Raw genomic sequence first — 27,718 nt, forward strand, 5'->3', positions numbered from 1 at the left:
ATTTTAATAGTTGGATATAATTTAAATTTTAAAATTATAGATTTAAATCAATTATTTTTATAATATAAGGTAAAATCGGAAAAAAAAAAAGCATAAATTTTTTTTTAACAATTACCCAATGATTTCAAATGGTAATTTGGCTATCGATAATAACCAATAGAAGAGCACCACGTTTGCTACATGCCACAGACGGAGTAATTATATAATTACTCCCCTGGTGCTTTATTACTCCCGGAAAACTCTCCACCTCTCGCTCACAGTGTTTTCCGAAGGGTCTTCCCCCTGGAATAAAAATGGGTAGAAAACCCAAATTTTGGCTTGCTGAAAAGCTACAGAAGGTAAAACCACCCTTCTCGTTTTTCTTTTATAAGGCTTTCTTATTTGTTATTATCTTTTTTATTCTGTGAACATTGGATCATGAGATCATAATTTTTTTAGTATATTATTTATTTTATACATTGTTTAAAATAAATATATATATATATATATATTTGTTGTCGATTTGTTCCTGTATTTTTTTATTTATGTTTTGATTGTATCTTTATGGTTTGCATGCATGCCTGATTTTATCTACCAATTTACTTTTTCTCATTAAAAAGGTGAAATTTTTTGCATTCTTATTGTGGGTATTGGCTAGTTAATTGGGGATTTGGGTTTTGAGAGAGAGAGAGAGAGTGTTTGGTGGAATCAGCATGGTTTGAATTTTTTATTCCTTTCATATCTGATGGTTGGATTAATGGTTCCACTTACTTTTGTTTGATAATTTTCACGAATATTCATTTTATAAAAAGAATTTAAATAAAGTTTTATAAAATCATTTACCCTTTATTTGAATAGAGGGAATTAGAGAGAATAGAAAAGAAAATAAATTCAATTTCTACCCTTTTCTCTTGTTTGGAAAAAAATTAGAAGAGAGAAAAGAGGAGAAAGGAAAAGAAAAGGATTGACCAATTGAAAACCCATTTTTTTTGTAACTTATTGCATGCCTTAACTAGACCTGGCCATGAGTCAGGTTGGAACAGGAATTAGATCGGAACTGAACCAATTTAAACCAGACTAGAACTGATCAATCACAAATTGTTCAAGGATGCAGATGTGCCTTTGGACAATTTGTACTTGTACTATTTTTTTTCTTTTTCATTTTATCAGTACATTACTTGATGCACTGAAAATTTAGTTTTTGCAACAGATCTTGCTATAGGATTTGTAAGTTACAAAATTAACCTATTTAATTCTCATTGAAGCATGAGAGTACGGAAATGGAGCCTGAAAGCAATAATCCTTCCTTAGAGAAAGTAGATGTACAGCTTGAAAGCAAAAATCCTACCACGGAGAAGGTAGAGCCACAACAAGCAAGCTCTTCCAGAACATCTTTAAGAGAGAAAGCAAAGAAAATCCCTCCTAAAGTTAGGCGATCTGGACGTCTTCGTGCAGTTATGGCTTCAGAAAACCGAGACGCAGAAACACAAGACATTGAGCGAATTCTTGAAGAGATAACTATCATTGAAAGCGAGAAAGAAGATGAGCCTGCAGATGAGAAAATGCCAGATCCTACTTTGAATAGGAAAAATTTGGATGAAAAACTTGACTATGTTGTAGAACTTCTGGAGGCACAACAAAAAACCATGGATTCATTAAATTATGGAGTACAACATCTTCCATTTAGTTAGCCTTCTTCTCTTTCCCACTCTCTTATTTGCATTACCCTGTAGATGAAACATCTGTTAAAATTCATGGCAGGCAATTGGCAAAACATTCTTTAATGAAGGCTCTGGTATGGGGGATATCACGTATAAAAGCTTGTATTTAGACTCCCAAAAGAAGGTTGAATTTTGTTTATTGGGTGACCAAATAGCATTCTGCCTTTGGTTCTTTTTCAAAATCAAGAGTTACTGCAATTTATTTTTGGATTACTGTTTGATTTTTCTTCTGTAGGTTCAAGCTTTGACAGAGGAAAATCGTCAGCTTAATAGGAAATTGGAATATGCACTTGGAAAAATTGAAGTAGTATGCTTTCTGATCTCCCTTATCCACTATATATTCTCCTTTTCTTGCTCCTTCATCCATTGTTTTGATAACTTCAGCTATAAGTATGCGGCATACAGGGAATCCTCTTGAATGATCATTTTAGGCATGATGAGTTGATTGTGCTTTATGTTTGCCTGATGTAGTATGAGAATAGGAATCATGTGGCTCCTGAAGTGTTGGAGAAGTTGAAAGATTTATTCAAAGATGCACTATGGTTATCAGGTCTGACTCGAGTCACTGAAGCAACACGCAATTCTAGTGCACCTGAAAATGGTCATGATTGCAATACTTCTGCTAAGAGGAAGAGACTTAACAAAGACAAGAACTAAATGTGATATGGAGATATGGATTGTTAGGACTTGTTAGTGATCGGCTTGTGACTTCATGTATTTTTCATGTCTCTTTGGAATAGATGGAAATGCTCCTTTCATTTAGAATGTAGAAGAAAAGAAATGAATTCTTACATAACATCAATGTTGTTTGTTTACTTTATTATCACAGCATCCTTGGAAGTACATCAAAAAAAATTTACAAATCACCTAAAACCCAAAACCCAATTTTATTGACAAAACCATATGCAGATTTCGTCTAGCATCAACCCTACTGCCGTTCTTTGTGAAAGCACTCATCAAGAGAAGCATCGAAGGCAAAAATGTTTGCTCTTGGTGTTTGTGGAACTTCCTTATTATCTGCATTTTCTGCCTCTTCCTTTATGGATGATGATGGAGAAGAAAAGTCTAAGCACATTCCATGGATGAGTTGCTCATAAGATGAAGAGAGATCTTGAGAAGTGAGTTGGTGATACTCCACCAGTTGGTGAAGGCATTGGTTTTCCCTAATCAGATTTGAATTTTCACTTGCTAATCTGGATTTTTCAGCAAACAGTGCCTCCATTTGAAGCCTCATCTGTGACATGATTCATCAGAACTTAAATGTTGATCAGAAAAACAAACTATAAATATGAACTCCCCTGAAAGAACTTACCAGATCATCTTCCTCTTGTCTGATCCCTTCAGAGAATCCATCTCGAAGCCTCCTGTTCTCTTCTTCGAGCAGAGTACATCTCTCTTGCATAAAACATAACTCAGATTTTATTGACTTCAGTTCTCTTGCGAGTGAAGCTGCTTTCGTGGCCATGGAAACTGCCAACTGCAAATAAATTTGCTATTTAGTACAAACTAGGCAGAGACCTAATAGAGGTGAAGTATTATATTGAGAAGAAAGAAGGAACAACATTTTTGGCTTTCTTTAGCTTCGTATCTTTTGGGCTCTGATCATTTCCCTTGCGTGAACTATTTCCTTGATGCAATGAGCTATCAGTTTGATCAAACTTTCTTTTTGATCCTTTATTTCCTTGATCCTCTGGGTTATTTCCTTCTTCCTCTTCTTTTTCTTCATTCTGTTCCTTTTTGGAACCCTCTTGTTTAGTCTCTGAGTTGTTGAGATTGCTATGAAATATCTGCCTCAATGTGGGTGGTTCTGCTAGACATCTAGCTCCCTGAAAACAACGAAGAGTAAGTTCCAACTTCCCATAGATCAATAACTCTGCCAATTGAAGAATCAGCAGAAACTCATCAGAGATTAACACCTGAAAGAGCCTCCGTTTACCTGAAGAGCGTTGTCCAGATTATTAGAGAGCTGAGAGAGAGTTTGAGAGACGGAGTCAAAACCTCTTAGCAAAAGCAACGAGTCCTCCTTCATTCTCTTGGCTCGATCAGATTCTCCTACACTCTAAACCCAAAAACATTCCATAAGAAAATGCCAAATGAGTATCAGCGGAGAAAAGCAATTCCCTACTCGAGGACTCACTTACCACACGGGTGGCTGAAGATGGACCAAGATTGAGTTGATCTTGGCCTGCGGAAACCTTGGCTTGGCGGTGCTCAAGAAGCGTATCGATCCGGCTTCGAAGAGCGCTCCAGAAACGCCTGTCCGAGGCAGGGCTGAACAGAGGTGAAGAGACCATGAAGCTTGTCGACTCCTGAAAACAACCAATTTCGGCCAAAATTAATATCTATCAGAGTCTCCCAAAAATAACCCAGAAGCAGAGGAAGAAGAAGAAGAAGAGAGAGAGATTACCTTGTTGAGGTGGACTGAAGGAGATGGGGAGTCAAGTGAAGCAGCCATGAGAGAGGGATGGAGGGGAGAGATGTAACGGCTAGTTTCAAAGGGAGAAATCACAATGAAGGAGGAGGTTTTAAAAAGACTAAGATTGTGGCCAACGTTCTAAAAATGGATCTGACATATTGAGGTAAGTGGGCCCCATCCTTTCCAGTGAATTAAGCGGCGGTGCTTCCAAACGCGCCCAAGTGGGGTCGTTTTGGCAAATGTTTATGTCTGGTCTAACATGTTGACTTAAAAGCAACATCGGATACATCAACTCTGCGTTAATTGCAGAGGTCGCCATGAATGGATGAAATAATTACTAATCTAGTTTATGTGCAACATGCCTAAATCCTAATCGTGCGTTAGTTGTATCGGTCAAGGCATTTGGGATCGAAACTCCCTCTCCTCTCCCTCCTTAGATTAAATTCAAATATATTTGAATTTATGAAATTCCATTTATAAATTTAGATTAAGTATTTTGTTAGAACAGTCTAAAATACATGAATTTAAAAATATAAAATGATAATTTTTTTAAAATAATAATATTGAATACACCATTTAAAATCCATATTAAATCTAATAGAATTTCATATTACATTTCTAGATCATAAGAGACATGGTATTGCTAGGGTATGATGGTTTGGTCTACTGCTCATAATCATTTCCCTTTGATTAGATTAGTTTAATTTTAAATTGAATTAAAATTAAAAATAATAATTTTAAATTGAAATATTATATAATTTAATCAATAGAATATAAATTAATAGAGACCAAATCAACAGCAATAAACCAAATAAAGCGATTCAATTTTAATCAAAGACTACATAATTTTTTTTTTTTTTTTTTACTTTTAATACGTATATACATGCCACTTAGATTTAATTGTAATATAATTATTAATTATCTTGATATAATGAAAATATGCTTTATCTATTATTTATAATATATATATATAAGGAAAATAATGAAATTATAGAAGACACTTGTAATAATATTGTGATAAAATTTGTTCCATTTTAATTATTAATATTAATAGCTAATTTTAAAATAATCTTTTAATATTAATTTTTGAAACCCTATATAATATTTTTTTTATTATGCAATATCATTGACATTAAAAATTTTAAAAAGAAAAATACAAGTAAAATTAGATGTTTTAAAATCTATAACCTTCATATTAGAGATCGATCAAACTCAACTCTTATAAAACACCAGAGACTAAATTGTAAATCTCTCTAAAATTTAGATGAGTTTTTTTTTTCTTGTTAATATTTACATTCTTTATTTTGTTACTTAGATTACTATTTATTTATTTATTTTACTGAATAATAGAGAAATTAAGCAAAATAGCTGATAATATAAAAAAAATCTAAAATTATTTAAATTAAATGATGATCTCACAATATTCTCACACCTCTCTATAAGAAATCAAAGGAAGGAACAGCCTTCTCTCGCAGGGAAGACTTTCGTCATATTTGGGCTCTCTCTCTCCGACTCCTGTCAATTTCTAGCATCAATTCTTTTTTTTTTTTTCTCTCTTATTTAAAAAGGGCTGACCATAAATTTTTTAAATTCAGCCTCAAAAGATCTATCTGAATTCTGAACAGTAAAATTGAATCCATCGATATGGGAATTACCCGGGAAATTAACTGTTACATCAGTTAAGAAGCGGCGTTTAGTCCGTTACCTTTATCTAGTAGCCGAAAAACTGCTGGTTCTCAGAGGATCAAGCTCAACTCCGAAAATAACAGTCAATGGCTACTCTTGCTCCTTCCTCCTCCACTCTCCTCTTCTCTAATCTACCCTCCAACCTTTCTCCGCCCTCTCTTTTATCCTCTCCGCGCATCTCTCTTTCTTCTTCTTCCTCTCAATCCTCCCCTCTCTCTTCCTTTCTCTCCATTTCTCCAACTTCCTTTACGTATCCCACATTTTCAAGGCGAATCTCTTCCTCAACCTTCACTGTCAAGGCTAGTGCCGCAAAGAAGAAAGCCCTTATAGTTAACACAAACAGCGGTGGTCATGCAGTTATTGGGTTCTATTTTGCGAAAGAGCTTCTGGGTTCTGGCCATGAGGTTACTATCATGACTGTAGGTGATCAGAATTCTGACAAAATGAAGAAGCCCCCATTCAGCAGATTCTCAGTGAGTTCTAGAAATTATTAAATAATTCTTGAAATTTTCATGGGAACTTGATTTTTTATCATTTTCTTTCTGATTTAGGAAATTGTGAGTGCGGGAGGGCGGACGGTGTGGGGAGACCCAGCAGAAATTGGAAAAGCTGTGGAAGGAGCAACCTTTGATGTGGTGTTAGATAACAATGGCAAGGACCTTGATGCTGTGAGGCCTGTAGCGGACTGGTCCAAGAGCGCTGGGGTGGAGCAATTTCTGTTCATCAGCAGTGCTGGAATCTATGTACCGACTGATGAACCTCCTCACGTTGAAGGGGTAAGTAAATTGTCTCATAGGTGATTCTAATAAATTGAATTCTGAGATTCTGTACAGTTCACGTAACCAAAGTCTCCTTTATTATCACAAAGGACGCTGTTAAAGAAAGTGCTGGTCATGTTGGAGTGGAAAAATACATTGCAGAGATTTTCAGTAGTTGGGCCGTGTTCCGCCCACAATACATGATTGGTTCGGGAAACAATAAAGATTGTGAGGAGTGGTTTTTCGATCGTAAGTAGAAAAACTTGCACTTACTGTAAAATTTTCTGTATGTACATGAACAAAATTGAGATGTTCTGTTCTAAACAGGAATTGTCCGGAAAAGGCCTGTGCCTATCCCTGGATCCGGGATGCAACTAACTAATATTGCTCATGTTAGAGACTTATCCTCTATGCTTACAGCAGCTGTTGAGAATCCAGAAACAGCAAGTAATAAAATATTCAATTGCGTAAGCGACCGTGCTGTGACTCTGGATGGAATGGCCAAACTTTGTGCACAAGCTGCAGGACTATCAGTTGAAATCGTGCATTATGATCCAAAAGCTGTTGGAGTTGATGCAAAGAAAGCTTTTCCTTTCCGAAACATGGTAGACCAGTGATTTTGAAACACATATCCATTAATGTAGGAGCTTTTAGCTTGTGATAATAAGGCAGTTTAAAGCATAAAAATAATCCAAGGTGTATTTTCCAGCATTTCTATGCAGAACCAAGAGCTGCCAAGGACATACTGGGATGGCGTGCTACTACAAATCTTCCTGAGGACTTGAAAGAACGATTTGATGAGTATGTAAAGATTGGGAGAGACAAGAAGCAAATGAAGTTCGAGATAGATGATAAAATACTTGAATCCCTCAAAGTTCCAGTAGCAGCGTGATAAATTCTATCAGAATACAACATGCCAATCAAGATCAACCCATTGTAGAAGATTCTAGTCTGTGGGTGCCATGATTTTTGTGATCCTCTCTTATCTGTTATAGTTTTGAAATCATTGTGTTATTTTGAAAAGCTCTATTGCAGAAAATTTAATAAATAAATGAAGTTATTGTTTGTATTTTTCATTCTAAAGAGAGATGAAGGGACAGAAAACTAAGCATATTGCATAACCTAATGTGCTCCTATTGGATCAAATTTACATTGCAACCAAAACAATGTTCTATTTATTAACTTCATCAAGATTCTGTTTCTTCCATTTTATGGTGGCTGGGCAACTTAAGCCAAGCCTAGCCTAGCATAAAACAACAGCGTGATCATGGCAGAGGTAGAAAAGTGGATCAACCGGTCAGAATGCTAATTAACCTATAAGAGCATCTTGCATCACATTCAGGTAAATTCAAGTACAGTTAGCATCCATTCAAATTTAAAAAGCTTGAGAAACCAAATTTCATTTAAAATGGCGAGCATGCATATGCTACGAAAGAAAGTCGGAATGTCCAGATAATGAGAGCCACTAACAAATTAAAAACAACATACTGCCTACAGCAATACAACATTGCCTAGCAAATCCTAAAACTAAACCAAGTTCCCAGGTATCTGTAAGCTACAACTGCAAAACTTGATAGCCTGATATCAATAGGAAAAGGAACTTTTCTCAGACTAACCTACAGAGATGAATCTACCACACCATGTTAATGCAGCTGGACTAGGTTACAGAGAAAAAAGCATTTAATCCCAAAGAAAGGGAAAAAAAGTTCGGATAAGTTTTAATTTCAGAGCAGCTAAGCATGCAGATTACTTCTGATGGAACTACTGCTCATCATGCTTGATCTCAAGCCCCTTGAGTTTTGATTCCAAATCATCTTCATTGTCTGCATCTTCTTCTTTTGCCTCCTCATCAAGATCTTCACCTTCTGGATCATTATCATCCAAAGGCCCAAGCACACCAGGCAAATTCTTGAATATATCCTTCAATTCATCAATCCCTTCATCAGATATAAAATTACCATTAATATTTAGCAACTTAAATCCAGGCTTAAGAACAACAGCCTGTCCCAAAAGCCTTGCCCCAGCCCTTCTGATTGAGTTAGTGCTCAAATCAACTTCACTTAACTGGCCATGACCACTCTCTATTGCCTTGGCAATCAAAATAGCACCTTCATCCTTCAATTCATTCTCAGAAAGGTTTAACTTGCTGAGAAACTGTTTTGCTGCAATACAAGCTGCCAAAGAAGAAGCTCCTTTAGCAGTAATGTCATTACCAGCCATTTCAAGAACTTCAAGTGAAGGTGCAGACTCCTTTAGAGCATTGGCAAGTGCTTCAGCCCCATCATCCTCCAAGTTTAGATAACTAAGGTAAACCTCAGTAAGATCTGCAAATGCAACAAGAGACTTGCTCAACGCAACTCCAGCTTCCACTCCAAACATATTGTCACGCAGATCAAGCTTCCGCATATGACTACATGTTCCAAGGGCTTCAGCTAGTACGACACCGCCCTCTGAGCCTATCCTTGTTGAAGAACATCGAAAATCCTCCAGCATAGCAGATCGTTTCACAATCTCAGCTATAGCAACTGCCCCTTCATCACCTGTCATGTTATTGTGAAACTGAAGGACCTTGAGCTTCTCAGTGGAAGGGATTAGCTCACAGACAGCCCGAGCAGCTTCCTCTGAGATACCATCATTTATCAGATAAAGCTCCTCCAAGTTATTCTGTGATCTGAGAAGTGCTCCAAAAGCCCTTACACCCTTTTCCCCCAAGGCATTGTTTGAAAGGTTCAGATACCTCAAGTTGCAACCCTCCAGGGCTGAAGAAAATATATTCATGACTTGAAGAGCTTCCGGCTCTGGTCTTCCTGCAACAAAGTCAGATAAGTCTACTTCTGTCAATTGATCCTTTATTGATGACAAGATTGGCTCTGCAACACCAGCAGCATCCAAGCCAAAACTTCTATTGCTGAAACAGATCTTAGTATATGTATTTCCTGGCTCCTTAAGTGGTTTTAAAAGATCATTAGCCTCCTCTGCACTGATAAATGCCCGTCGACCACCAGATAAATCAAATAAATCAGCATGTGCAGCTGCAGATATCTCAGCTACTGCTGCCTCTCCATCCTCTTTCATTCTAGGGCCCCTTTTAAGAACTTCCAGCATGAGCTTACTGGATTCTTTGGCATAAACCTGCACTGCTGAACTTCCATCACCATCGGGCTCCTTCTGATGGTGTTGGTCTGCAGCAGCAAATGCCGACTCTTCAATTTGCCTGGCATCCTCCTCAGCCTCTTCTTTACTCAATATGCCATACTTTCTGGAAATAATAGATGGAGTGATAAGATTTTTCGTCATCCGCTCCACAAGCATTAGCCTAGTACTCTGAGTAGGAGGCCACAATTTGACATGAAGTGTTCGGTGTTGGAAAGATTGTGTTGTAGAATCCATGCCAACCTAACCTGAAAAGTTCACCATAACTGCATTCTAAATACATAGCAAAATCTAGAAACAAGGAAGCACATACATGTCAATGAAAAGGATGAAGAAATCTCCAAATTGCAAAACAATACAACTGATTCAATTAATCATGCCTTTGCTATTATCTTTTATATGTTGGGCCATCAAAAAGTGCATTTTAAGCAATTAAGTCTTCATATTGAACACCTAACTCATGCATAAAAATTAAAATACTGTGTACTTGCAAAACCTTCTAACTTTTACGTGGAAAAAGAAAAGAAGATTCACTCCTATAACCATTTTAATGTGGAAGAATTCAAAAAATTCGAATGAAGCAACCATTTCAAAGTGTTGCAGTTACCACAAAATTCTGTCATCCACCTCGTGAAATCTTTCAAGGCTAAAAAGTTACACAACCCCTAGAAATTCTAGTAACTGTCAAGTGTCAACCAACAAATCAGTCGAAAATAAATGCTCTCAAGCGTTTGCTCACATTCAAACAGATCTAGGGACGTTGTGCGAGGTGGCAGAAGTTATAAAGTTTTTAACTTTTTAAGATATCCGTCATACAGAGAAACAATGATACAGAGAACTAAACACTCTGTTGTTAATGCTCAGATATCGAACCAGCAACAAAAAAAATATATATAAAATTATTGTTAGCTCTTGATGTTTGCAGAAGTTTCATTTTATTTCTTCTAAATTTCTCGGAAATAATGAAAAGTATTCGAATCAATCAAAAACTGCATAAATGTAGCATAACAAGTAGTGCTACATGAGGAGAGAAATGCACGCTACAAAATGGGGTAAAGAAAGGATATGTTACAACCCAGCAATCAACTCTAAACAGCCATAAATCTAAAAGTTAAGCATCATTTTCTACATTTCCTTCCAGAAGAAGCAAAGACGGAAAAAAAAAAAAAAAAAAAAAAAAAAAAAAAAAGAAAGAAAGAAGAGTAAAGTGAGTACCTGAGCGAAGCAAGCAAATGTAGAAACCCTAGAAGCTCCTCCCAAAACAAAAAGGAACTGCAAACCCTAGCAGCTGAAAGGAATCAATAGCCTAAAATGGGGATTGCATATGTGCATGTAATCATACAATTAAAATCAGTTGAAAAAAAATAAAATAGAAATAAAAATGTGGAGATAAGGAAATATCAAAAAGTGTGCAGTCAGGGAATTGGAGGGAAGTCCTCCTTTAATCATTTCTTTCTTTTTATTTTTAACTTTTAAAAAATATTGCCTTTGTTTCCTACTTAAATGACGATATTCGCCCCGATTTTCGTCTTATTCACTTTGCCTGTCTGAGCTCCTTCCGCTTCCAAGGCCCAAGCCCATCTTACTGAGAATTTTTATAATTTCACTGTAATTTTGAAAAAGGTAACTAAAATTTATAATATTTTTTTAAAAAAAATGGATTACATTTATTTAAATTGACACCTCACGAATTTAACTTTTTTTTTTAATAAATGTTGTATTTATACTAATAAAAAATCAATATTTTATTTGTAGATCCCCACGCAAATTCTCCTATGAATAGAGGCTTTTCCCAGCGGCGAAGGGCTGTCATTGAGTATTGTGAGGGGTGTGCAATATTTTGTTTAGATCTAAATAATTGATCGAATTGAATTAATTTTAAAAATCAGTTTGATTTTTTATTTAATTCGATTTGATTTGATTTTTAATTTTAAAATTTTTAATTATTTCGATTCAATTCGATTTTGATAAAAAAAATTAAAAAAATCAAATCGAATTAATTGGCGATAATAATATGTTATTTTTAATAATATAGAGAAATTAAATTATATTTAAATTAAAATATTTTAATTAAATTTTAAAATATTAAAAATAAAGTGTAAAAAATAAAAAAAAATTATTAAAAATCGAAATTGATCAAATCAAACCGAATCAGACTGGTTTAATTTAATTTAATTTTTAATCAAAATCAATTCGATTTAATTTTTATAAATACTAAAATTTTAATTTTCAGTTAATTCAGTTCAATTCGATTTTAAACCGAACCGATTTAACGTTGACCTCTAACTATTGTTTGTATTATATTAATAGCAGGTTAATTAGCTGGGAATATGAAGTTGTGGGTAAGCTTGACATAGACATATCAACATTCACACAGCCATATATATATTTATTTATATATTAAAAAATAATAATTTTCGTGATATTTAGGTCGACTTGCTTGTCAATTTATTCAACAAACACCTAATATTGATGTTTTAGAGATTAAATAAGCATGTAATTATGCATCTGATATTAATTTGCTATTTATTTTTACTCTTAATCATCTGTATGATTTTAATATATTTGCATGAAATCATTTCTAATATCTATGAACAATATATATAATCTGAGAAATGAAAGGAAAAAGCCACCGCCATCTCATAATGACGTCTTTAGGAGTTGATTAATCGGAAGTTGTTAAAATAAACATTAGATTCTCACTTCCAATGATTGTTTCTTTAAGTGGTGGAGTCCCGCTAATGACTCACTGGCGTCTGGCGGTGGCCTTTCATGCGCCGTGATTTAATAAATTTATCTTCTCATACACAGTCAGACATGGTGGTGGCATCAAAAATGGTGGAAAAGATGGATGTGGGTCCCTATTATTCACCCCTCACAACCACAAGCCAAGCAAGAATCCAACGCCTTTTCTTTCCTTTCTTTACCCACTTCGCAATTACAGCGGTGAGGTAGCATCACTACCGACACTATCTTCCATGTAAAGAGAGGAACTTCCCTCCTTTCCATGTGAGAGAGAGAGAATGTGCTATTTTTTAATCCGAATAAAAGCTGAGAGCTATGTTTCTCCCTCCTCATCCTCCTCATTTTGCATTAAACTAATGTAGGGAGGAAAGCAAACATGGTGGAGAGAGAAGGGATTTTGCAAATTCCATGAACCTTATTTCACTCTCTCTTCCTCTCTGCGTTCGCTGTTTCTTCTTCTTCCCACGTGCTTTTTTAGCAACCAACAATAATACCCCGTTACGATTTTGTAAGTTACATGTTCTCCTTCTTTTCTTTATAGTATTTTTCATTGTATTCGGAATGGATCTTCCATTTTCTGAATTGGGATTTCAGTGTTTTGCTGTCTTTTGCTGGTTTGAATTTGATTATGGGTTGGCTTGATTAACTATCCAAGTCAGTATATTCAGTTAAATTTGTTACCTTTACCTCTACAATGCGTTTAATCTCACGTATCTTTGGAAGAATCCAAGTGGGATTCTATGGGATCTCTGCTTCTTCTTCTATAATGAAGTGAAGGCCTAATCTGGCTTGAACATTATCAAGCTCTAAGTTAGATCTGATTAATTGCCAGCAGAACGGTTCGCTACACGTTGAATCACCAACTACAGAGGTCCACCGCTTGTATGAATGAATTGTAAATTCCTTTTACTAAAATTTTATGATGGACTCTTGTAGTTATGTAGCTTATTTCAAGGATTAAAATGTTCATATTTCTTCTGTAAAATTAGGAACAAGACTGAATAAATCCACAATTGTGGGATACTTGGTGCACTGGCTCACCCTTTTCTTTACCATCATCACTTTGAATGCATTCGCTATATTCTCATGATGTGTTAGTTTAATGTAGTGAGGTACAGCTATGGAAACATTGACACATATAGACTCGGATGTATACCTAAGTTTGGGGCTTAAGGTCAAGGAATTGGGAAAAGGAGTTTTGGGAACTCCACGGGTTTTAACCCTTCTTTCTTCTATGCTTGAAAGATCTGTTCAGAAAAATGAGACTCTACTGGAGACTACGCGGGTCAAAGATGCCATTACAGAATTTGATGGTCTAAGAGCACCCACCGTAAGTATTCGGCAGTATCTTGATCGCATATTCAAGTACTCTGGCTGTAGCCCATCCTGCTTCGTTGTGGCGCACATTTATGTGGATAGATTTATCCAAAGCACGGATGTTTGTTTAACTTCCCTTAATGTTCACCGGCTTCTTATCACAAGTGTCATGGTAGCTGCAAAGTTCATCGATGATGCGTAAGTATCAATCACCAAACATCTTTTTTATGTAGTTTCAGTTTGCTGGATTCACATGAGCAAATAAGCATGAGATTCAGTTTGTTTTAGTGAACTTTTTGCATTTATGAATCTCACGAATGAAATTCTTGAGATGGATACTTACATTTTCTCGTTCGAGTTCTTAAAAAATTCTGGTTTTTCAGATTCTTCAACAATGCATACTATGCTAAAGTGGGAGGAGTAAGCACAGCAGAATTGAACAGATTGGAGAGGAAGTTTTTGTTTAGCGTAGATTTCAGGCTTCATGTAAATGTCAACACATTCGGTAGATACTGTTCTCAGTTGGAAAAGGAAACTGCTGAAGGTCTTCAGATCGAACGACCAATCCAAGCTTGCAGAATCAAAGAAAGTTGGACTAACAAAGATGATTCAACCGCTTGTGCTCCCACAATTGCTAGATGAAGATTCCAAATCATCTCACAGTATCATTGTAATCTTACATTCATTTAATATATATATATATTCTAGAGATGCAATTATATGTCGATCACTTCAGTTTGAACATTAGAAAAGATGGCAAGCTTCCTCGCTTGCTTGCATTTTCAAACATTGTTATGTTGTCCCATTTTTCTGTGTTAGGCCCTGCAATTTCCTCATCAGGACCATATATCCTACTCTCCAGCTTTGTGATTTTCATTATGGTTACAAAATTGATTGCTATTCTCTCACCTCTTCATTACTGGCTTGGTCTGATTGTGATTGGCTACCGTGGGCTTTTGAGATGGATTTGGTTTATTTCAGTCCTTTTTGTTGCATATTCCAGAGTGATGATCAGCTACATATTCTTTTTTCTTTCATAACCATTTCATAGTCGAATCCCATATGACAATATTACGAATTTTCTTTCTGTTGTAAAACAAATATCTTAGACATTTATCCTAGCACGAAGATCATATACAAATAAAACCTCATGGATTTTTCAGAAATTACGTAAAATTCAGTAGAATAAATACAAAATCTCACTATTAATTACAGGTTAAATTGTGTCCCTATCAAACAAAACTTAGCCAATTAGCCATAAGAAAAAAAGTAGCCCAACATTGTTTCCAGAACTTAGCTACGTGTATATTAGTTACTTACACAGAGCAATGACAAAACCAGGGGTTAACATTGCCTAAGCACCATATACGAAAGATTGCTTCAATGAATGGTTGCTTAAAAAATTGTGCCATTTGATTTACTTGGGTTCCACACCATGCTTACACGAAGATTAGCCACATTAGCTCAACTCCAGAATTTCTGTACATCCCTCAACTTTCAGCGTGGTTAGTTAAAGATCAGAACTAGACGAATCATCTACACTTGCTTCAAGTTAGCTTGGATGGGCTTGGTAAGTGCTTTAGTAAAGTAATCTCGTACCTCGGGCAAAATGTGTTGGATTAAATGAGAACACCTGCAAATTACAAGGCATTAAATTCGGAACCTTCGCAGCCAATTTAAGTCGACGAATAGTGGATAATGCAGAAGTGGCCCGAATAGGACATGCATCAAGCCCAAATATTGAGAATTAGAGGCACTGAACTCATTCAACTGCTTACGTCTGATGACAGAATCAAACAAGGGCAAAAAGCGTGATAAAATATAAAATTCAAATATCAAAACATTACCTGAAATGTCAGAAATTATAAGAAAATAGCAAAACATCTTTTACCAATCTAATTTGCATGTCTGTAACTATCAGTTATTATCCTTCAAGACATAACACGGAAAGGATAGAGACAAATTGGAAGGAAATGACATACCATGGCTTGGAACTGAGTTTGTCAAATTGCTCAAATATAAACAGTATGCAAGCTTCCATCAATGACCTAGCATTAAAGCCCTCTGATAACTCGTACATAAGTGAGACATTTTCCACAGAAATATCCTTGAAATTAGACAACAATAATTCATCAGACCAACCTTAATGTTAATTGCGTAATTAAAGGGTAAATATCAAGACAAATTAGCTAACCTGTGCAATAGTATACTCGCAGAGAAGTTTAAGACCTTCCAGAAGATACTGATCAGCAGCTCTAAGAAGATCCTGTGCAACCTCAATATCAACATCCACAGATCCTGTGTATATGAACCTAGAAGGAAACAACTCAAATCAGCATGCTACCAGAAAGCAGAAGGAAGATTTATTTGCGTACCTACCAAGGAAAATCAATAATGCTCACCTCATCATCAACTCAAAAACATCCCATCTAATATTTGGGATCTCTACATCTTTAGCATCCCTCTCCTGCATTTTTGTTTTAATAAGAAATAAAACAGAAATTTGTAAACTATTTACCTCTAAAATTGCAAATTTCTTTTAGCCGGTGCATAATAGACACATGATAACAGAGCAGGAAAACTCAGATCAGTTAAAGTTGCATCCCCTTATAAATGGGCAGTTCATTAATGATAAATAACTTATCAAACTTGATAGTTAAGGAACTCTGATTAGTGTTTTGAATTCTGCCAATGCATATTTTAGGGACAAGATAGTAAAGATCACTAACAAAACAACAAACATGCAAATTCATTACAAAGCATACAACAAAAGCAAGGTTTCAGAAGAAATAAATTCTCACCCTGTAACCCCCATCAAACATTGCACGGAAAGCATCCGAAGAAGCAAGGAGGCAAATTCTATGAGCATAGAATCGTTTACCTTGTAAAATAATATCACAACCATGCAGTCAGTAAGTACTGCATCAACACATGTATTGAAATTTTTCATGGCATAAAGAACATTAAGTTAACACAGATTATTTATTACCTTCAACCAAGAATGTAACATCAGACAGCGTGGGATTGTTAACAAATTGCTCACCCAAATATACCTGCAGTGCGAATATCAAATAATGAAATTAATTTTCCAGTTGCTGTCTTTACAATCAATATAAGAGCTTACTAAATCACTGAAACACCAGAAGATCAATTGATGGCTGAAAACTGAGCCAAACATAAAGATTGAAATAACAACTCTAATAATGGCCTCACAGACAATTATGTAAAAAAAATGAACTCTCATTCAGAACATTATCCCATTGGAAAAGTAAGTGCAACTTCAATAATACTGCATATAATACAGTCCTACGCCTAAAAGCATTCTAAGAAAAGAAAACTAACATTATACATATAAAAAATAATACTATAAAAGAAATTTACCTGTGGTGTTGGTGATAGGGGAGCAGCATCCAACAGTGAGACTGAAGTGGTTTTGGCGGCCAGCTTGTACAAAGCTGCAGCACCAGCATGTTGCTGCATCTGGTTTCCAGACTCAAGAAGCCCCAGCAGCAACTCTAACCCTGGAGCAAAATCACAAACATGTAAAAGCAAGCAACTAAAGAATTAAAATGTATCATCTAAAGGAATGAAAGCATCACTAGCAGATCCAGAATTTCTACCATTGTTATCAAGAAAAATAGCTTTGCGATCATCAGGAGCACAGAGATGAGCAAGAGCTAAAGCAATTTGTCCCTGAACAGATTTCTCTGCAACCCGCATCAAATATAAGAGGTGGTTCAGTACCTGATGGGAAAAACATAAAATGAATCAATATGCAATTGTGCCCAAAAAACCAATGTTTTGGGTTCAATAAATAAATATAAGCCAGCAGCATAGCAAGAACACACAAATCACTAAACAAAACATAGATGATCAGAGGTGCCAGTGAGACGACTCACTTGCCCATGAACTTTCTCCTCTAGTCTTTTCAATGTTTTATCAACACAATCCTTTGTGGCCTGCAAGTATCACATAATAACAATAAGGGCTAAGCAACATTAATAAAATGAGCAATATCAGACAGGAAGACAGCAACATCTTCCAAATCTATCAGTCAAATAAATGAGCATTAGCTAAAGCACCAAGAAGTAGCCACTCAAATCTTTATAAAAAAAAAACACATCAAAAGACATACTTGAACAATGAATTCTCCATCTTGGAGTTTCTGAAAACCACCAACCTTCACAAGCTCTGCAACATTATCCTATTGAAACAATACAGCAATTATAGTTTTAAGAGTAACTGGCAAGCTGCAATGCAATGAAATTAGGAAATGATGCAACAAACTTAACTATACCTCATTATCCGCAAGGCCATATAGGGCAAAAGCAGCATTATGCTGCAAAGATCCATTCTTTGATTCAAGAAGCTTAAGCAATGGCACTATGCCACCACTATGGGCAATGCCAGCTTGGTTATGCATTTCCTAAAATTAAAATATATATATATATATATATATATATATATATATATATATATATATATATATATATATATACATACATACAAGAAAAAAAATAAGAAACAAGAAGCAAATATAACTTACATAACATGCTATGAATCATTCAAAACATTTGAAAATGTAAAAAAACAATGACAAATAAAATTGTCTTTTAATGTACCATCTGGAATTTTTTTCCCTCAATCAAGCACTTTTTCCCCTCAAAGAAGAACAGAATAAAAAAAATTTTTAAAAAAAGATGAGAAAGATGCAACAATAGTTGCAAGGGAGAAAAAGATGCAGAAATCCTTTTCCAAAGGTGTAAAGATTGAGAACATCTAAGAAGATGTTAACATCAATTTCCTTTCATAAATGGTAAAAACCATTACATACAGCAGAATCTGTTTATAATATGCTGAAGAATTTTTTCAGCAAAAAAATGCCAATACCATATAAAAGTCAGCCAGTGTTTAATGCCCATCACTGCTCTGTCTCCCTTTCACGAAAGTAGAAACTGCAGACGTGTTTGTTTGCACATGCACATTTTATGAATCATGGCCATGCAATAGGTAAAAGATAAAAAAATAACCTGTGCCAATCTCCCCAGTGCAAACGCTGACATTTCTTTAATTTGTGCATCTGGAGACTCTAGCATATCAATTAATGGCCGGACAGCTCCTCTTTGAACTATATGCACCTGCTTGAACATCATTCTTATAACAATTAAAACAGAATAAAGCCACAAACATGCCACTAATATATGTTTGCATTTGCACCTATCTAGGATTGGCACACCAGTTAGTGCATTCCTATAGCATTAACAAGTGAGTTCCATGATTCAAGCCTTAAAACCATAAATGATATGAAATGTACCTTGCAATCTGAATCAGCGGCAGCAAATTGTCCCAGTAACAATGCTGCTTCTCTTTGGCTTTCTGAACAGCTGGAGCTGTCAAACTTGTATGTGAGTAGAATATTTATTATAAGAGAAAGAGAGGCAAATAACTTGAGGTGGATAATTATAGCATGATAAAAAAGGGTTAAAGATAAAAGTTAACAAAAGCATGATTCTCCAGCGCAAAAATTGGATAGAATGAAAATTCACTTTTACCTAAGCAATCCAATCACTGGTTGTAAAGCTCCAGCAAGAAGAACTTCTTTCTTTATGTTGGGAGATGAGTGAACCAGATTTCCAATAACACCAACCTGGCAATCTCTTGGAAAGTCAGCCAATGTGTAATGCAGAACAAACTAGAAGAAGAAAACCCTGATCTATGGATAACCTGAGTTTAGAACCAACCGCTTCACAGTGGACAGTAGGATCCTCTGATTGAAGCATTAGTATAAGAGTGGGTAGAGCATTGCATTGCACAATCTGCAAATTTGTGTTTCACGTCACTGATACTGCTCATAGAAACCCCAAGAAGCACCTCCCCTCCCAAATAAATAATTAAGAGAGAGAGAGAGAGACTGAAAACACTATACCTGATTTTTGTTTTCATCATTTTTAAATGCAAGGGTCCGCAGTGCCCCTGCAGCTGCTCTCTGCACCTTTACATCAACAAACTCAAGCAGTTCAACAAGAGGTGGGATGCCACCTTCAATCCTGGATGTATCTCAATTGTTAGAAGGGGGATTAAAAAATTAACCAATGTAAGACTTGATAATTGTTATAAAAAGGTAAATTAACCTGACACATGTTTTAATGACATTATTCTCATGAGCAAGGTTAGTGATTGCATCAGCTGCCCTTCTGATAACACCATTGATTGCTCGAGAATTACTACTGCTCTTATGCCTCCTCAAAAGGTCCACAAGATGGGACAGAGCTCCAGCATCTACTATGAGTTGTTGATGCTCAGGCTATTAATTAAACAGTAGAGAAGAGAGAGAGAGAGAGAGAGAGAGAGAGAGAGAGAGCAAGATTAGGAAGTAATTAGAGAAAAGGTAATCTACGCATCACTTAAGGGAAGTGTCTGCAATATAGTTATGTTTGGTCCTTTAAATGATTAAAGAATATTGAACTAAATTCTACACACTCCTAGTTATGTTTTTCCCACAAGCAAACAAGAGACATGTAAATGATAGTTCTAAGTCTTTAAAGGACCAAAATCAACGATAACAGAAAGATATTAGGTCAACTGAACAGGTTATGCAACGAGCAATGAAAAATTAAAAAAGAATAGTCAGTCTCTTGACCAATTACCTTCACAGCGATAAGTCCAAGTGCGAATGCACTTTCTTTCTCCACCTCATGTTCGTACTGTTTTGGAGTACTTTCACCTCTCAAAGGAGGTGGCGCCATAAGATGCATCACCAGCGCCGGCACAGCGCCACAATCCACGATCAAATTCACGATTTCCTCTGCAAAACGTAAGTTAGGGAAACCTATAAACCCTAAGCTTAAAAAGAAAAGGCCATAAATAGAATGATTAATTAAACTGCTATCTAATCAACCAGGAAAGGCAAAGCTAAAAGGAAAACGTCGACTAACACTGAAAACATTTTTCAGCCAAAACCCGCACAAGCAAGCATGCGCTGATATTTCAGAAACGAATAACATCACATAAACAAAGAGATAAAGAGGGAAGGTTACCGTTCTTGGCGAGCTGAGAAAGGAAGTGAGAAGCGCGCTTGGCAGCGGCGCGATCGGCTTCTAAAGAAGAAAAGGTCGAGTTAAGGATATCCACATGGGCTTGGATTTCAAGAGCCAGATCTTGACCAGTTGTATCAGGTTCAGCTTCGGCTTCGGCAGCCCGGAACTTGCGATCATCTCTACCTTCAAGGGAGTCGTGCTCTAGCTTCCGCTTCAAGCTCTTTCTTGCAGCGATTGATGGTTGATCCATGGATGGGAGGAAGAAGAAAGAGGGTAATTTGGGAAAGACCGTGGCGTGCCTTTTGTTCTCCGTGAAATTGGAGGAATGAAATAAGATGTGGGTTAATTAATTTCACCAAAAAAATGTAAATTTTTCTTTTTCTTTTTATTGTTGGGTGAAGAATTAGGTGTGGGAAGAAAGACCGCCACTTCCGTTTCCAATTTTATTATTGCTGCGCGGTTGCCTTCCCGCCTTTGGACAGTTATGAAATTTTAAATTGCAAGTGCGCGCCATTACCGGGCTATTCAGCAGCCTTGTCAATAACAACGAACTAACTCATATTAAATATCAATAAAAAAAATCAATAGACCGATTTTAACCACTAAATTCTCTGCACTGATTAAAAATAGCAATATTTAGATAAAAAAATAAAAGTAATTCAAAATTTTGATAATTTACATTATTGAGGTAGTCAATTGAGATTAAACCAATAAGGATTGCAACCACTAAAATACTTAAATATGATTCATACGAATAACATTTAAATTTTTCTCTCTGATTAAAAATTAATATAAATTATTTAAATTTATTTCAAATTTAATTATTATTATTCAAATAAAAATCGAATCCATTTCAAATTCATTATTATTATTCAAATAAAATATAAATTCATTTATTCTCATATATTTTAATTAATAATTTATAAAAAAAATATTTTTTATTAATAATTTTCATTTCAAAATTTTAAAATAAAAATATACAAAAAAATTTATAAACATTATTATAAAATATATATTTTTACATTAAATTAATTATTTATATAAACAGATTCAGATAATTAAATAAAATATAAATTGAATCTGAATATATTATTTTTCAAACTTAACCTATTTTAAATTTAATTATAATTATTTAAATTTATTTTATTAGAGTTCCGTCATATTAAATACCAACCATTTATTATAAAACCATCAACGGGCCTAAAAATTAACATATTACAATTCATGTTATCCCTTAATCTGCATGTATAATACCTAGTAAAGAGACTCAATTTTTCGTGAAATAAATATTATAAATTTAATCTTTTTCAATAAAATCATCACGTAGTAAATCAACAAAAGCTAAAATAATATATTTTTATTTTTTAAATTTATCTATTCCGATATCATAATGAATATAATCTCCATTAGATAAATATAAATTTTTAATTAATACACAAAAATACATACCATAATTTTATTGTCTATTAATAATTAATGAATATGATCTCCACTAAATAAATATAATTTTTTAGCTAATACACAAAAATACATACCATAATTTTATTATCTATTAATAATTATCTATTGCACGGAATCACACAGAAATACATACCATAATTTATCATTTGTAGATTAGTGAATAAATTAAATTAGTGGGATTAATCTTTGAAACAATATAATCATTAGTGTCAAAATGAGTTGACAATTTACCGTTACGTTTAGAACTTTCACTCTAATCTTCTCCCTACAATTTATGAAAAAGTACATAGAAATATGCAAAATATTAGAAAAAAAAAAAAAAAACAGTCCAAATGCATCCAATTATTTTCAACTGCCAACAAGATTTTCATCTTTAGCCACCTAGGCTTTCCACGAAATTATTACAAGGATGGGCTTGAGAGCACAACAGACCGAATGCTACAAAAAAAATGGGCCGTAGATGTGTGAGTGGGCCACGAAAGGACAATAACCCCACCTGGAATTTCAGATGCTGCAAGCATATAGCCCAAACCCATAGGATCATAAAGGCTGGTACACTAAACCCACATTACAAGCTGTGGAATAAAGCAAAGCAATATTAAAGAAGAATGACATAAAAGTAACTGTACGATTTCACGACTTGGCAGTTGTCGGCGGATGGACAATTTACACTTAAAAACAAAAGGGGCAAAAGAAGGTTCCCTTGGCGATTCCTTTAGACAGATGTAAGAGATTCCTTTACCAGCGCATTTGCAGCCATTTTTAACTGCTCAAGAGTGTTGTCCCTTTCTTCCCTCTTCATTTTTCTATTCCGAGAGTCCCAGTTCCTCTCTCTCTCTCTCTCAGACCACGGGGCATAAGTGACAAAAAAGTCAATCAAAATCTACAAAGGACAGGATGCTAATAAATAAATAAATCTCCTCTCCAAGACTTCACGAGCTACGCCACCCATGCACATATATTATAACTATGGCTTTTAGGTTCTAGCTTCGCAAGTGGCCACGTGAATTTTTACTGTTGACTGTTGAGTGAGGCACTTGCATCTTGCATGTACTTGGAAGGACTACTCTACTCTGTTGCATGTTTCTGCTGGCCAATAAAATAAGCTTGTCACCCACGAGAGCTCAAGAGAAAAGTCCCAGCTTTTATTTTTATATATATTTTTGTACTGAAAATGTGATCGTGATCCATATGAAAAGATTACCTTAATCTCATAGTTGATATAATCAACTATTTGATGCCAACAGAAACAGCTATATAAGCTTGCAAACAAATTAGTCAATTAGTTGTTTTTGTCTTTTTGAGGGGGGACATTAACGAGTTATTCTAATACAAAGGTGTTCTGAAGATACTCTCCTAGGGCTTTGCTTCTCTATAGATCTTCTGAGTCAAACAACAAGTTTTCTGAAAGATCAAGCATGGCGTCTAGTCATCCTATGTTCTTGTTTTTTATTTCTTTGTACACAGAAGTGACATTGCACGTGAGAGGCAATACAGCACAGCGCCGCATGTGTGCCACGTGTGTGTTGGTGGCTGCTACGAGATTTGGGCAAAGCGTGTAACGTAAGACCCAAAGCATAGTATTCAACACCTTAACCATCTTCTTCCACCTTCTCTTCAGCAACTTCAACATCCCATGAACGCAATACCATGCAAATTTGTCTTGTATTTTCGAGACCATATTTACATAAAACAAATTGTATATATATATTAAGAGGAAGTCAAATTAAATCGGCCAAAGCATTTTGGTGAAGACAATTCCAAGCTCAATATATGCAATTTTTTTATGGCCAGTGAATTTAACATAGTATATCAAGCTTAATATATGAACATTTATCGACGATTATCAACATTGTCTGAATCAGAAAATTTCAAATTTTACAATCTTATCTCGTAAAAAAAAAAGGGAGAAAGGGATGGGTGTAATAATTACTCCTAAGATTATATTGGCTACTGTTCTTGCATAATGGTGGCTATAAAGACAAAGATGGCAGAGATTCTTAGTGCACATCTTCTGTCGGCAAGTTGTGGAGAGTAATTACGGTGTCCTGGACAAGTTATGCAGACATATACATTAGCAAGAAAATTAGACAAAAAAAGGGGGAAAATACCAGATAATGTTACCTTAAAAGACAAAAGACTATGTTGGTCATCAGTGGATATATAAAAGAAAGTGGATAAATTAGAGAAAAAAATGTTTTTTCCCTTCTTGTTTGTATTATAAATAGACATCATCATATACCCTTTTTTTAATTAAAATATTTATGAGATTCAATTGGATTATTTTGTTTTATATAAAAAAACTATTTTAAATGTTATAAAAAATTATTTTCAGTATACTTTAATTTAACCTATATAATTATCTGAGTCCATAGAATAATCAGAAAATTACTTAATCGCTAATGGCAATATAAATTATATATACGTATGTCTTTGGGGCAAGTGGAGTGGAAGAAAAATTATAATTAGGCGACAAGATCTTATCTAAATCTTTATACATTTATTATGTGAAATGACATTAAACCTTTAAATTTATAAAAATATAATTATTACATCTTAAATTCTATAAAAATATGAAAAAGAAATTATTAAATAATTATATTTTTCTTAAAAATTTGATTATGAAATATGATATAATTAAATATAAGGGTGTCAATGATTTTATATTAATATATGAAAAAAAAAAAAAAAAAAAAAGAAGGAGAGAAGCACGTTGTGGAAGGTGCATGAATTGGGGTGATCTGTCGCTGGGATGAAAGGAAAAGTACGTATGAGTGGGCAATTCTATAACTCTCAAATCTTGTTCTAGATTTTTGTTTTGTTTGTTTCTAATGGAAATCCAGTAAAAGGGTTGACTGTTTGATTCATGTATCTGCAAATTTCAGATTGGAAATATTTTCCTTTAAAAAAAAATGGAGAAATTGAGAAAGCACAAGGAAATTTCTCTCCTAGATTTAATAATAGCTATACGAGTACGTGACTATGAATTTTTGTCTCTTCACTCGACAAAATAAAAACAAAAAACCTCCATAATGTGCCTTGATCTTCGCAACTTATCCTATTTTATTCTATTAATTAACAATATCTTAATTATATTGCATTTTTTAAAAATATTTCTGCAAAAAATATAAAATCATGATTTCGGGTCCACAAAAAATATACACATTTGCTTCCTTTGTTAAAAAAAAGTTTTATTTTATCAGAAGATGGATTTGGAGTTCATAGAGGATGTTATGAAAATTAACATATTAAAATTAAAAAGATCCATACAGTCTCATTTTATCTCGATGAATTAAATAAAATTTTAATATATAATTAAAATATTTATTTATATTCAAAAATAAATAATAAATATAAATACAACACTTTTTATAAAAATTACGAATAAAATGAATAAAAATAATATTTATTATTAATAAATAAATTACGAACATAATAAATAAAAATAGTACTTACTGTCAATATCATTTACAAAACGAAGACGTATACCTAACTAATTAGCTTCCACATTATTGGAAAAGGGTGAGTGAATTCATCTAAGCCACTCGAGTTGATTTGATATAGATTTGAGAATTGCCTTTATTCTTGCATGAATATATAACAAAAACATTAATTGGTACGTACGTTAAAGAAGAAAATCTAGTTGAGTTGGATATTAATATTTATGTATGGATGCTCAGTTGGATTCTGATAATAATTCTCAGCTAGGTATAATGCAATTGCAGTGCAAACCTGATATGGAAGAAAGAACAGGTAGCAGCTGGGTTTCCTTATTTCAGTACTGGTATCAGAACCTCATTTACGCTTGGTGGTTGCCCCATAACTCCATTTTTGTAGGGCTTTTTGCAAAATTAGGGGTTGAAGAAAAATTATTTGTGGATTTAGGGTTAGAAAAAAGTTATTTGCGGATTTGGGGTTTGACTGCCAGGTGGCAGCCGAAAAAGGAGCCTGGCGCCTATTTAACAGGCGCCAGAGCCTGGCGCCATTTAAAATGGCGCCAGCAGTTTTTTGTTTTTTTTTAAGAATGGCCTGGCGCCACTTAGAGTGGCGCCAGGCCATTCTTTTTTTTTTTTTTTTCTTTTTAAGAATGGCCTGGCGCATGGCCTGGCGCCACTCTAAGTGGCGCCAGGCCATTCTTTATTTTTTTAATTTATTAAAATATTAAAATATTATAATTATATTAATTAATTAATATAATAATATATAAATATTTAAAATTATAAAAATTAAAATTATTTTTATTGGACTGCTATTATACAGTCATACATAATTACAAAATAATATTAATGTCCTAATATTTTGGAGAGTTATGAAATATATTATTATATAATTTGATAACCGCCGGACTTTTCTCACTCTAGGGGAAGCTAAACCCGAAAAAGTGAAATAGGTCTAAGGTCTCAGAAACTCACTTCATTTAGTCGGTCCAGCATCTTCGGTCTTGATGCAGACAGACACGGGGCAGATCGGGCTGCTCGCGAGTCTGAGTTCAGCATGAGAAGTCCAGCCCGGTGATGTGACTTGAAGAAGAATAGTAAGCTTAGTCAATTCGCAGCTCTGCCCGCATGCGCGCTATAAGAATTAAATAGCCGTCACGTGAAAAGAGGTTCTGATACTTCCATACTAGCGATCTAAGCTCGGTTGTAATTAGATAATATTAGATATTTTTATAATAATAAATATTTTTTATAATTTTAATATATTAATATTTAATAAATTTTATTATTAATTTTTAAATAAAAAATTAATATTATATTATAATTAAATATATAAAAATAATTCGATGGTAATTAGATATATAAAAATAATTCAATAATGTTTTTTATATTTATTTATTGATAAAATTTTTTATGATTAAATATATAAAAATAATTCGATGGTAATTAGATATATAAAAATAATTCAATAATGTTGTTTATATTTATTGATAAAATTTTTTATTATTTTAATAAATTAATACAGTAATTTTTATTTAAAAATTAATAATAAAATTTATTAAATATTAATATATTAAAATTATAAAAATATTTATTATTATAAAAATATCTAATATTATCTAATTACTCTTCTTCTTCAAGTCACATCACCGAGCTGGACTTCTCGTGCTTAACTCAGACTCGCGGACAGCCCGATCTACCTCGTGTCTGTCTGTATCAAGACCGAAGATGCTGGACCAACTAAATGAAGTGAGTTTCTGAGACCTTAGACCTATTTTACTTTTTCGGGTTTAGCTTCCCCTAGAGTGAGAAAAGTCTGACGGTTATCAAATTATATAATAATATATTTCATAACTCTCCAAAATATTAAGACATTAATATTGTTATGTAATTATGTACGACTGTATAATAGCAGTCCAATAAAAATAAATTTAATTTTTATAATTTTAAATATTTATATATTATTATATTAATTAATTAATATAATTATAATATTTTAATATTTTAA

At 34.2% G+C, this 27,718-nt stretch overlaps 6 protein-coding genes across 9 annotated transcripts; 3 read left to right on the plus strand and 3 right to left on the minus strand.

The window, feature by feature from the left end:
- The first annotated feature begins 234 nt into the window (after window positions 1-234).
- LOC110614809 lies at window positions 235-2,520 on the plus strand. 2 transcript variants are annotated; one of them, XM_021756472.2, is made up of 5 exons: window positions 235-338; window positions 1,245-1,646; window positions 1,741-1,824; window positions 1,936-2,007; window positions 2,172-2,520. In XM_021756472.2, exons 1-5 carry the CDS (start codon window positions 294-296, stop codon window positions 2,355-2,357), a joined length of 789 nt encoding a protein of 262 aa, XP_021612164.1. In that variant the 5' UTR covers window positions 235-293; the 3' UTR covers window positions 2,358-2,520. The 2 variants fall into 2 exon arrangements, with proteins under 2 accessions (XP_021612164.1, XP_021612165.1); XM_021756473.2 differs by having other exon boundaries at window positions 1,936-2,004.
- Window positions 2,438-4,262, minus strand: LOC110614808. Its single transcript, XM_021756471.2, has 6 exons — window positions 4,108-4,262; window positions 3,842-4,009; window positions 3,637-3,759; window positions 3,263-3,526; window positions 3,013-3,177; window positions 2,438-2,934 (listed from the first exon to the last, which is right to left on the minus strand). Exons 1-6 carry the CDS (start codon window positions 4,153-4,155, stop codon window positions 2,629-2,631), a joined length of 1,074 nt encoding a protein of 357 aa, XP_021612163.1. The 5' UTR covers window positions 4,156-4,262; the 3' UTR covers window positions 2,438-2,628.
- Window positions 4,263-5,825: 1,563 nt separating this feature from the next.
- Window positions 5,826-7,629, plus strand: LOC110615685 (chloroplast stem-loop binding protein of 41 kDa a, chloroplastic). Its single transcript, XM_021757696.2, has 5 exons — window positions 5,826-6,275; window positions 6,354-6,578; window positions 6,671-6,809; window positions 6,888-7,165; window positions 7,270-7,629. Exons 1-5 carry the CDS (start codon window positions 5,889-5,891, stop codon window positions 7,450-7,452), a joined length of 1,212 nt encoding a protein of 403 aa, XP_021613388.1. The 5' UTR covers window positions 5,826-5,888; the 3' UTR covers window positions 7,453-7,629.
- Window positions 7,630-7,934: 305 nt separating this feature from the next.
- Window positions 7,935-11,174, minus strand: LOC110615684 (RAN GTPase-activating protein 1). Its single transcript, XM_021757695.2, has 2 exons — window positions 10,929-11,174; window positions 7,935-9,961 (listed from the first exon to the last, which is right to left on the minus strand). Exon 2 carries the CDS (start codon window positions 9,948-9,950, stop codon window positions 8,322-8,324), a length of 1,629 nt encoding a protein of 542 aa, XP_021613387.1. The 5' UTR covers window positions 9,951-9,961; window positions 10,929-11,174; the 3' UTR covers window positions 7,935-8,321.
- Window positions 11,175-12,630: 1,456 nt separating this feature from the next.
- On the plus strand, window positions 12,631-14,614 carry LOC110614259 (cyclin-P3-1). The gene is made up of 3 exons (XM_021755747.2): window positions 12,631-12,966; window positions 13,567-13,973; window positions 14,159-14,614. The coding sequence occupies exons 2-3, from the start codon at window positions 13,579-13,581 to the stop codon at window positions 14,415-14,417; spliced, it is 654 nt and encodes a 217-aa protein (XP_021611439.1). The 5' UTR covers window positions 12,631-12,966; window positions 13,567-13,578; the 3' UTR covers window positions 14,418-14,614.
- A 296-nt stretch (window positions 14,615-14,910) lies between these two features.
- On the minus strand, window positions 14,911-21,222 carry LOC110614465 (ARM REPEAT PROTEIN INTERACTING WITH ABF2-like). Of its 3 annotated transcripts, none has more exons than XM_043956880.1 (19): window positions 20,813-21,222; window positions 20,423-20,580; window positions 19,907-20,079; window positions 19,702-19,822; window positions 19,517-19,591; window positions 19,328-19,422; window positions 19,090-19,159; window positions 18,806-18,913; window positions 18,073-18,201; window positions 17,911-17,979; window positions 17,675-17,734; window positions 17,396-17,522; window positions 17,157-17,296; window positions 16,765-16,828; window positions 16,577-16,656; window positions 16,178-16,242; window positions 15,970-16,087; window positions 15,758-15,882; window positions 14,911-15,408 (listed from the first exon to the last, which is right to left on the minus strand). In XM_043956880.1, exons 1-19 carry the CDS (start codon window positions 21,060-21,062, stop codon window positions 15,312-15,314), a joined length of 2,124 nt encoding a protein of 707 aa, XP_043812815.1. In that variant the 5' UTR covers window positions 21,063-21,222; the 3' UTR covers window positions 14,911-15,311. The 3 variants fall into 3 exon arrangements, with proteins under 3 accessions (XP_043812815.1, XP_043812813.1, XP_043812814.1); XM_043956878.1 differs by having other exon boundaries at window positions 19,090-19,165; XM_043956879.1 differs by having other exon boundaries at window positions 17,396-17,519; window positions 19,090-19,165; window positions 20,813-21,221.
- Window positions 21,223-27,718: the final 6,496 nt, after the last annotated feature.

Source organism: Manihot esculenta, chromosome 5 (genome assembly GCF_001659605.2).
Source record: "Manihot esculenta cultivar AM560-2 chromosome 5, M.esculenta_v8, whole genome shotgun sequence".
Lineage (NCBI taxonomy): Eukaryota > Viridiplantae > Streptophyta > Magnoliopsida > Malpighiales > Euphorbiaceae > Manihot > Manihot esculenta.